The sequence below is a fragment of the Pundamilia nyererei genome, unplaced genomic scaffold, assembly GCF_000239375.1.
Source record: "Pundamilia nyererei isolate P.nyererei 1_Seehausen unplaced genomic scaffold, PunNye1.0 scaffold00026, whole genome shotgun sequence".
Classification (NCBI taxonomy): domain Eukaryota; kingdom Metazoa; phylum Chordata; class Actinopteri; order Cichliformes; family Cichlidae; genus Pundamilia; species Pundamilia nyererei.
This window is the reverse complement of record NW_005187427.1, coordinates 1,625,239-1,636,303: the sequence shown is the minus strand read 5'-3', so window position 1 is coordinate 1,636,303 and position 11,065 is coordinate 1,625,239. Positions and strand designations below refer to the sequence as shown.

The 11,065-nt window shown below is 39.3% G+C and overlaps 1 protein-coding gene across 2 annotated transcripts in view; it reads right to left on the bottom strand.

Annotated features, from left to right (window-relative positions):
- Positions 1–6,260, bottom strand: part of dpysl3 (dihydropyrimidinase like 3) — a 31,952-nt gene extending 25,692 nt beyond the window's left edge. For both annotated transcript variants that reach the window (XM_005727744.1, XM_005727745.1), the window contains exon 1: positions 6,031–6,260. In XM_005727744.1, the coding sequence (XP_005727801.1) occupies positions 6,031–6,069 (39 nt within the window). In that variant the 5' untranslated portion in view covers positions 6,070–6,260. The remainder of the gene's footprint in view (positions 1–6,030) is intronic.
- Between the last annotated feature and the right edge of the window lie 4,805 nt (positions 6,261–11,065).

Genomic DNA, 11,065 nt, shown 5'->3' with positions numbered 1-11,065 from the left:
CCTGTGTCGGTTGGGTTCTAAACATACCAAATCATTCATGTATTAGAGTAACTAAGCTTTGCAGGTGCCAAAAAACATAAATCATTAAAAAAATTCAGCATCAAATCAGCAGAGCTTAAATTACATTTGTCTTAAAAAATAATACATTACAAAAGCTTTCAGATGATTCAGTTTATTTCCTGAATGTGGCATTGAAACAGCTTGAAATGAAGAAATAATATTTTATACATATAGTTTTATTGGAAGATTTTCTGGATATGATCAAATTTATAATTAATACACTGTGTTTCCCTGCGGGTGACAATCTAAGCACAATTTTTACCAGAAACTTATGCCCACTCTATGAAGTGCGCATGACCTATTCTCAAAGCTTTGGCACTGATTAAACTGCTGTCTTAATCACTAATTTAGGCCAGCTGGTGGATTAGCGTTAACACAAGAATCATGCAAACATTGCAACTATCTAAAGTCGCTCTCACAAGTAGTATTCTCAGCTCAAACAAATGTAGAGGCTGTTAATGCCTTTCTTTAAACTAAGCTGATGAAATTATGTTAGAAATCTGAATTATAAGGAAATGTGTTCCTTCCACCTGCTTTTTTTCTTTTGATACACTTCAGTCAGTAGTGAGACCTTTTGTCTGCTACAGATACAACTTCTTACAAGTGCTGATCTGTTATATTTCTGGAAGCAAAACACTGTGAAGTTCAGATGGAAAGAAATCCAAACAAACTTGTCATTCAGCTCTTAACAAAGAACAAAGTGCCAAAAATAAAACGCCTATTACTGCACGGGAAGCTGTCATTTTCTGTTACACAAGCCGGCAGTAATCAAAAATAGACGGCAGGATGTTGTTCTTACTACTATGCTGACATCGACACACACGTTTTTTCCACTTTCACCGGACTGAAGGGAGAAGCGCTCATAAAGTGGGATGCAAAGTACTAATATCTCCTTCATGGTGCTTAATGAAAGGGAACGGTCCTGGAAAACTCGAGTGCGACAAAATAGGTCAAAGGGGCTGAGGAGGAGGAGGACATTAGAGGAGACCTCCATTAGCTGTGGCAGAGATCCTCGTGTCTGTAAGGAGGGGGGCATGGGGAGGCAGGCGGGGACCAGTGGAAGAGGGAAGTCATCTTGAATCTGCACCAGTGCCTCTGCTGCAGCCCTGTTGCCTAGCAGTCAAAAATATTTACTGTTCAGCAAAAAGTGTGCAGGATTTTTTTTTCACATTCTGGAAAAGTGAAAACAATGAGACTTATCCATCTAAATTAATCGCAGGGGCCCCTGCCAGTTAAGGTCTGGAATGTTGATCTTGTGATAGGCTGGAGTAGTGTAACCGTGCAACAATCTGGATCTGATTGGGTCAGACAGGTTGAATTTTTAACTCTCTCAGTCAAGAAGTTTGAGAAATGCCTGTTTGTGCGCATGTGTGTCAAAACACATCCCCGCAATGACAAACCGAAGAAGGGCTGTATTTTCCTGCCATCACAACTGTATGTTTGTTTCCATGGTGAGTTGCGCGGCAATGTCTGGGTGGCCGTGGGGTATTTTGTTTGCACTGAAGCCCACTTTGCTGCAGTCTGCATGGTGACGGTACAGTCTGGTGTGGCAGGGAACTGATTTGTGGAGCGTCGACAGGGTGAACGGGTTTCACCCACAGATGCTCACTCCAGCTGGAGGGGATTTCGGATGACATGTAACCGCCTGGAACAACACTGTGGCTGCTGTGAGTGGGTATAAGGAATAAAAGGGACCACACCTAGAAAAGTGACAGGGCAGATCTAAAACCCAAACGAAATGAAAATGCTGTAATAGAATGGACAGGCTTGGAAATAAGGAGTCGGTGTCAGGAAGGAGCCTTAGAAATAGGTAGAGCGTTTAAGGTCCTCCTGTGTAAGAATTAATAGCGGCTTTCACACACGAACTTCAGACAGTTTCTAGGGAATCAGGTTAAGAGGCAGCACACACTACATCCACTCACCACTAAAGAATGTACCAGACAATACAATATTCACACACCAGCATACTCCAGCATCGACAACATCAAATGGACCTCTGTTGAAGTACAGATGTGAAAACAGCTTACAAACGCAATGATTCCATGGCATCAAAACTCTATGAAGAGTTGTTTGTCCAGTTACAGAGTTAAAGGCCTGTAACTGGACAAACAACCTAATCATCTGATTCAGGTCTGTTGACCCAGGGTGATATCTAAAACCTGCAGGACACCGGCCCTTGAGGCCTGGAGTTGGACACTCCTGGCTTACAGTGAAAAAAAAAGGTTATTTTAATGCAACAGATGCCAACCTCTGGGGCAGCAATGGGGCAGAATCACCTTTTAAATCTAAACATAGTGATATGATATGCACACAAGTAGTTCTCTGGTGTCTGTGTAGCCCCCATTACTAATTAACCAACCAACTAACCAAAAGCTAACTATGCCAAGCATAATAAATTGCTATTCATTATATTTCCATTTTTATTGCTTGTGTATATAGTAGATCTTCCATGTAATTAGCAAAGCCTGTTGTTTCCTGTTGTTTAGGGCCATAACTGCATTTCGATCGTACACTCTGTATAAAACGTGGATGTACTCCACGGTCATGGCTCCTTTTGTTGGAGAAGTTCTGTGTTGAAGCCGCAGCCTGAACATTTTGGCTGTGGCCATCTTGTTTTTTTGAAACCAGATGGAAACTGACTGGTCATACAGTAGCAATTTGTCAATTACAAGGTAGCCATGCCTTGATGCATAACCTGCTTCATCATCAAAGAAATTTAGTTTCAGCTGCTCTCTTACTCACAAGAAGTCACAAAGCAGATAGGTCTGCATGGTTGATTTGGTAGATTTTTAAACCAGATGCAACCCCAAAAGGATTTGAAGTGGACTCTTTCACTTGTTGGGAAATATGTAAACCACTACACTACGGAGCCACTTAATGTCTATTAACATGATGCGATTTTAATATGACTTGAAACTAGTTTAAGAACATAAACTCATTAGGAAAGGCCAGTGGCTCATGTGAGCAATGGGCTCATTTCCTCATAAACTTCTATACAGTATGACCTCATTTTGTAACTCAAGAGTTCGTCCCTTGCTGGCTATAACAAAGAATTCAAGTCTCTCTATACTGGCTTTAGCTCTCAGACAAGAAGGCTATGGCCATCTTTAATATATACATGTTTATGGTTTAGATACAGAAAAGACAAAGACAACAGTGCTTCTGTTATTTATTTGAAAAACATCCATTACTTGTAACAAGAGGTTCTTGCTTTAGTCTGCTTTACTGAAACAACGTGACACTTTTAATTCTCCTGGCTTGTCTGCGTTTGAATAAACCAATAATGCAAGTATTGTGTGTTTGCATTTCTAAGAAGCTGATCAAATGGTTGGAGGGGAACTACTACTACCATAAACTCCAAATCAAACAACAACATGTGTTGTTAGTCCATACATTGTTGAACATAAAATACATTTCTCATAAAGTTATTGGTGGGACTCACCAGACCCCCGACGATATGATACTATCACAATATTTCACTCACGATACAATATTATTGCAGTTTTTGACATTTGGTGATAAGCTCAGTATTGCAATAGTATTGGAATAACATCTACTGCAATTTATCACCTTTTTTCAACTGCAAATGATGTCCTCAAAATAAAAATTTGTCCATATCGGTTTTATCCAATAACATAAAGTTATCAATGTCGTTTTTTGGGGGAGGGTTTTTTTTTGCTCCAAAATGACACTGTCAAGCAACACTGTCACTAAAACCTTCAATAAATATTGCCATAAGATGGAATCAGTCTGCCATGAATCTGATATCAGTCTGCAATTGAATAAGATCAAGTGGAAATGTTATACTCTGTCAAGCTAAGTGTGTCCAGGGTCGTTTCAGCCAATTTATGGTAAGTTAGCTCGACTAACCTTGTCTCGGGATGACGGTGCAGAAGACGAGCCCTCTTGGCCCAGGGTCATCGCTTGTTGTTAGTCTAATATATTTTCAAGTATTTGTTATTTATTCATTCATTAATATCAATATTATCAATATTTTTATACAATATCGCCACACAAAATATTCCAATATGCCAAACTGATTTTTCCCTACATCTTTAGAGGCTATGGTTATAACTTGGATGAAGGAAAGAACGTAGTACACCCTACCTTGTCAACTGGACGCAAACAGATTTGGGAGCAGTCCACTCAGTGGTTGACCCAGACATTGTTTCAAATCACTTTTCAAAAGCACTTAAATATTGTTGGAATAGTCACCCATATGTTGAGATCAAACTATAATTAAATTCATAAAACAGTGAAAAGTGTGGTTGCTTACATCATAAATTACTCCCCTTCAACTGAAACTGCATGAAGCAGCTTTAGGACGTCCATGAAAAACTTGTATTGTGGTACTTTCTGTCAGTCTGTGTTAATGTGCCGCTTACAGCTGGAGCTTTTCTAAATCAACAAAAAAGCAAGCTCAGTAACCAAATATGATATATCTTGAGGCAATCAACCAGCATAGCTTACTCATGTTACTTTTGCTGGTGATCTGCTAAATGCTTTCTGCTACTTTATTCCTGCATGTGTGTGTATTTTTTGACACAATTAGCATTCCCTTTGTATGTTTAAAACCCCCAAACCTACAAAAATCCTTTACTTTAGCGATTATTGTCATTCAAATTGCCAGCACTTCTAGTGAGTGTTAAACATGCCTTCACTATTTTCATAGATTTTCATATATTATTGACATCTCCTAATTTTACAGTATTAATCTAATTGTGTACAATTAGCTGAGGAGATAAGAAAAAAGCAAAGTCTCCCACATCTGAGCAACACACCCCGAACTGCAGCCTGAGCTTCAACAATGAGTGCTGGAAAACAGGCGTTTCAGATGCTCACACACAGAAAGAAAAAAAGGAGAGGGAGAGGTTCCTCTGCAGTTGTAACACACACCAACACCCAGCTGGCTGGCTGTGTAACACCAGTCTGCCCTGAATTCAACCCCCCACCCCGCTCCACCCTGAATGCTCTGAGCCGACCCTGAATCTTTCTCCTTGTGGTGATGCAGAAATACAAGCACCCCTTCACAAGGCCAGCTTATCACAGATGGGCGTGTATTTCCCCCACCTCTCTTCTCCCTCTGTCCCTCTCACTCTCTGCTGCTGCACCAGCCTGAAAGACAAACCCTGTCTATGATTTCCGAGGCCCCCCTATGAAATCACAGAGAGGGCTTTTTTTCCTGCAATAAAACAATTAAGGGCTTCAGGCGAAACAATGAGTTCATGTATAATAAGTGACCATTATTTTTCGGACCCCCTCCCCCCTCCTTTTTCAGTCATTTGCAAGCGTCCAGGGCATTGTGACCAGAATGTGCATTGATACTTTTATGTATGTCATGAAATCACTGTGCACCAAAATGGCAAGAAGGGTATTCGAAAAATGAGATCAACATTACTGTTCAAAATCCTCCCATGAACAACACCAGCTGGGCCTTAAAAAGCCCCACAAGGGTTGGACACGTTCTTCTAATATCTTTACGCTGTAAATCTAGGTGGAGTGTAGGGGAATAAATCTAATTAACTGCATTATTCTAAATATATAAGAATAAGTTACATATTTTAAATCACCATAAAGTCTCCGTTATGCACTGAAGACAGCAGAATTCCCGGCATAAACCTTACAGTGATTTTTTTAATGGGCGAGCCGGTATCCGTTCTGCACAACGGCATGGATCGCTTCAACAAAGAGGATGCAGGACACCTTTAAGAAAACGCCTTATCTCCCTGCCTGACTGTCACTATGGTAGCCAGACATGCCATATCATTGCGCGCATTGTTCCAGCGGCTTCCTGCAGTCGGCTCTGACAATAGAAAGAGCATTTTCATGTTGCTCTGAGCTTGCATCGGTGTATGTGACAAAGATCCATCGCAGCGGCGCAAAAAAAACGCTGAAACCTTCTGCAGTGATTTGAAGCAGCAGCCATCAAAGTTCCTGCAGCCAGTGAAGGAGAAATAACTCTTTACTCACTGTGATCTTTGGGATGTTCTTTTTTCCTTGATAAGACATCTTCTGTTCGATTCCACCTTTTCTTTTTTTTTTTTTTAAATACCGAGCTTTTAAAAGCGATATTCCTCCGTTTATGGATGCTGCAGCGGCCCTCGCCTGGATGGGAGCTTCAAGGAATAGTCGCCCCTCTTGTCAGTGCGATGTGGAGTGGCTCGCAGAGTGCTATAGGAGCGTCTGTGGTCCAGGCACACGGCCCCTCCCTCAGTATGTTCAGTTTGGAAAGCGTGATGTCACAATCTTTCCACCGGAGGGCGCAGTGGAGAAGCTGGTGAACAGCCTCCAGCAGGCATCCTCTTCTTTGCGTTACATTGCTGTCACACGTTGTTTTTTTGTTTTTGTTTTTTGTTTTTTATATAAAGTGTGCTGCGTATCCAATATCTGTCATCACTGACCTATCCGAGAGAAATAGCAAAGTCCTTGAAGCAGCTGGTTTTGAGGCGCACTCGTTTGTGGTGTAGTCTGCGCCTGTGTGTTTACGGCTGAAGTCACTGAGGTCTGATTGATTAGGGGAAAATTGGCAGAACTAAGAGGAAACAAAGGAACATGGGATAGAAATCACCATCGTTATTATAAACAATATGTAATGGAAAGATTTACTCATTTTAAACATGTCCACTGACTTCACTGCCGTGTGTTAATCATACATATTGGATGTTTAAAATTTTGCCAGTCTGCTAAATAGATTTATTGGCAAGAAAAAAAAAATTCCCTTTGAAATTGTAGATTTATATCAGTCATAGCCAGGAGGTTGTGTGTTTTGTTTTGCGGGACACAGAAGAGCAAAATGGTGTGGCAGCTGTCACAGAGCTTGCCCGTAACATTGCACACACGCACACACACACACACACACACACACTCTCTGCATGTTCCCACCCAGCCATGTGTCTCCATTGTTTGAACCTAAAGTGGGTCCCTCTTCGCTCTGCCACTCCCCTCCTCAGCTCTAATGCAGCCATAATGAGATCCTGAGAGTGACATGCATGTAGAAGCAGGTGCGTGACAAAGGGTGTGCCTATTTGTGTGTCTATATTACACTAGCAACTTAAAATATGTATATATATATATCATACTTTCATTTGCTTGATTTTGTCTTTTTTTTTTTTAAATATTGCTTTACAGAGTAATGTAGGAAGGTTTTACAGCACAGTTCTACCCAATTGTTGTACAAAAATAAGGGTTTAAATCTTCTTCTTTTTTTTTTGCTACAAGCAGACACAGGGCCTTCATCCTGGCATGTCCTTTCATGGCAGTGAGGCAGAAAGGCATTACCTCAGCATTTCCAGGACTTGGAGAATGCATCAGCGCTACACACTCAAGTTTGCAGGATTGCTACCTCTGCAGACCACATTAACCGGCTGACACTGACAGACAGACAGGGTGCAGACAGATCAGGGATGCAGAAAAGTCTCTGTCAGGTCATCAAGCCTGTTGGAGCACATTTCACACCACAGTGAATGGAGTGAGAAGCTTCCAGTTCACTACCCAACAATCATATAAAATTATATTATCAGTTTACACACAAGCACAATCATGCTGACCACCTCAGCCACTATGTGATCTCTTCATATAGATGACATTGGCGAATTGAAGAAGACTAAATGATCTGGAGTTGTTTTGTGGTAGTGGGACAATTCTGAAAATGCGGGGGGAGGATAAAGCAAATAGGCTACGCAGAACGCAGAATTAAACCTCCTAAAATTTTGCTTAACTCTAAACATTTAAGGCTCTATCAATGCTCAGTCTTGACCGATATGAAGACATATGAAGCAGCATTCTTCTTAGTGTTTATTTTTGGTCCCTTTTATGATTCATTCTCCCAAAACACTGAATATATTTGTGATACAAAAGCATCTCTTTACTGCACTCAATATAATTAGAGTTATTTTTCAGACTTAACCATAGGGAGGCACAGACATCCTCTGTTTCTATCTGCTGATTATAAAGACTAAACTGAGTGTTATATGCAACATTAGTAGAGTGCTTATTTCATTTGCTCCTAGAGTATCTCTGTGACAGCTTAAAGAAGCACGTGTGTGCATGTTTTAATTTAGACAAGTCTACATGTCAGTGTATATGTATAGTTTTATGCTTTCTGAATACATGTGTCAATGTGACTTCCACCCTGCAGGACATCACAAAAAAAAAAAAAGATGGGGTTGGGGCCATTTCCTCTCTCTCTGGACATCTGGTTAGCCAGTCTCCATTATTCACTCCACTGCAGCAGCTCACAGCACTAATTAGCCCACCAGACAGGAGGAAAACCAGTAAAATCTATAATTATGATTGTTATTGTTCAGTATTACTACAGCGAACAGGGAACAACACAGGAACACATAGTGAGCAGTTCAGTTCACCATAGCCACAAAACAACGAATGATATTGAGAGTTTGCATGACAATGTCAATAATATCATGACTTACTGTAGTTCAAATCAAAGTGAACCAGGTGTACTCAGATAGGAAGGAGGGGTAACAACATTTGTCATAAAAATACAAACGGGCAGCTTTTCCACTCGTCATTTGTTTGCCAGACGAGGATGCTGTTAAGTTTTATTGGCACGCTAAATGTACCAGTTAATAACAAAGGGATAAACACATCCTGCCTTCCCTGTGCCCTCTAACAATTTCCAAACCAGGGGAAAAAAAACAAACCTTACTCTATTGTCTGCTGGTTTCTGCTGAATCATCTGGTCCCCTGAAAGCAGCAATATTGCAGTTCAGTATCAGGCCACATGAGGGAAAAAGGCCACCTGCCACACTGAAGAAATCTATGTTTATTTTTTTACAGTATTTTAAGACAATTAAAGGCGGGAATGATTCAGAAGGCGGGAATCAAATATATCATAAGGATAATGTGAAGACTTAAATGCAGATAAATGTAGAGTGCAGCAGCTTAGTCTCAAACTGTCTGAGACTGAATGAATAACAGCACTTGAACCACAGAGGTGTAAACAAAAAAGGGAACACCATTTAACTGCAACGGTGGGGAAAAAAGCATGTAGGAAACCTGTACTCAAAGAGATAGAGCTCCACAGCTTCAGTCAGTTTACTTGCATTACTCACACAAAGGTCTGTCAGTCTACTGCTTTGTTGCTGAGTCTCTGTTAAATGAAAGTTGGATAAGAGTGCAGATCTGCCTGTGCAGCAGAAACAACAGCAGGCAGTCATATATTAATTAGTGACCAATCTGAAGATGAAGGACTTCCATCATCAAGAAAGGCAATCTGTGTCAGAGAGTTCTGTAGTTTTAAAGTTTTTAAAGTGTAAACTGACAATCCCATTGTTTTCCAATCTTTGTAGGAAATATTAGCAGCCAGAACTTCCCCACATTCTCTTAAATGCTGTGTAGCACATAACAGCAAACCTTAAAGCTGAAATTCAGCTCTAACATACTATGCGGAGATCATTTTAAAATGTTTACCAAGGTCTGCTACTAATTTCATTCTAGAGTTGACATCACCATAATGACTTTTATTAGATTCCATTTGTCTGTAATCTATGACATCTTGCTCTATATTAACTTATTGTGTAATCTGCTTAACTCTTTCCTGGTCTTTTTAAAATCTGTTTTCTCCGTCCGTGCTTCAAAGAAGTACTCTTGTGTGCCAATAAATGACCACATTCTGGTGATGAAATGGCAAAATGGTAATCACACCACTTTGTCTAGTCCAGTGATTCTACTGCTCTCAGCCAAAATTGTGTGTGTGTGTGTGTGTATTGAACAAAAGCCAGAGAGCGAGACATGAATCATCATCTTTTGGTGCCTAGAGTGTACTGCTCTAAGCCAGTGTCAATTAAGAGTGGATGAAGTGAATTTTTAGAATAGTTGCTAGGTCACACATACAAATATTATCATCAGTTCTTGTCCCACACTTATGTTATGGCAAAAAGCAGTACTCATACATTTAGAGCCCCGATGGATTGACTTTATCCAATGTATTTTTTTTTTTTACAAAAAAGTAGCATTATAAGTATCCCTTTCTTTCCTGGAATATAGAATATGGAAACACTTCAGAAACAACCTTTTTTTTTAAATATATATATATATATTACTGAAATAGCACAGTTAGAGAGAAACTCTAATTAAATTCCAATTAGGGGTACAAGGAGTTCATGAAGTATGTGAAAAGCTTATCTCAAGTAATCTGCCAAAGACAAAATTCAAATTTATTAATTGAGTGCGACCAAAGCAGAAATGTTTAACAAAAAATGAATAATTACAAATATAAAAAAAGCAATAAAAGAGCCAGCTTAAATTACAACAGCTGATTTTTTTTATTTAGTAGCACAGATAAAGAGTTCAAATAGACAATAAATAGCTTACGTGAAGAAAACTAATAAGTAGGAAGTAATAGCTAAGAGTCAATGGTAAGCTGAAAGTAGTACAGAAATTAGTAAAATAACTTGAATTAATTTGTTAAGAGGTTAAGTAATAAAAAAAAAAAAACTAATTGCTGAAAAATTTATTTCCACTTTTGGGTAGTTAAGCGTAAAGTATAACTATATAAATTAGGTTAGAAAATTCCATCTGTGCTGTTGTGTTGTCTGGTCTACTGGGTTGATTCAGATAAATGGGTTGTGAATCACTAATATAAAGTAATTATTACCTTTACTTAGCACTGGATTCTTTCCGTGGTGCTTTTGTTTGTGTCTCTCTCTCCATGGTGCTGAAAGACTTGTGTCATTTTTAATCACACATAACAGACACAAACGTACCTTTTCTCAATATCAAAAATTAAAATGCAAATGTTTAAACGGTATAGAGTTTCCCAAATAATTTGTAAGGACTTTAAGCATAATGGAAAAGGTATCAAAGATGTTCAAGTGTAACATAAGTATAAGTATTATTAAGTATAAATATAAGAAGCGTTAAGTATTAAAGGAGTATTTCACCAGACTAAGACACAGAAAACATTATTCATTTAGATACTGGTTCTTTTGTGGCGATCCAATAGAATATGGATGCTTATTGCTAGCACACACTACCTTTATAATAT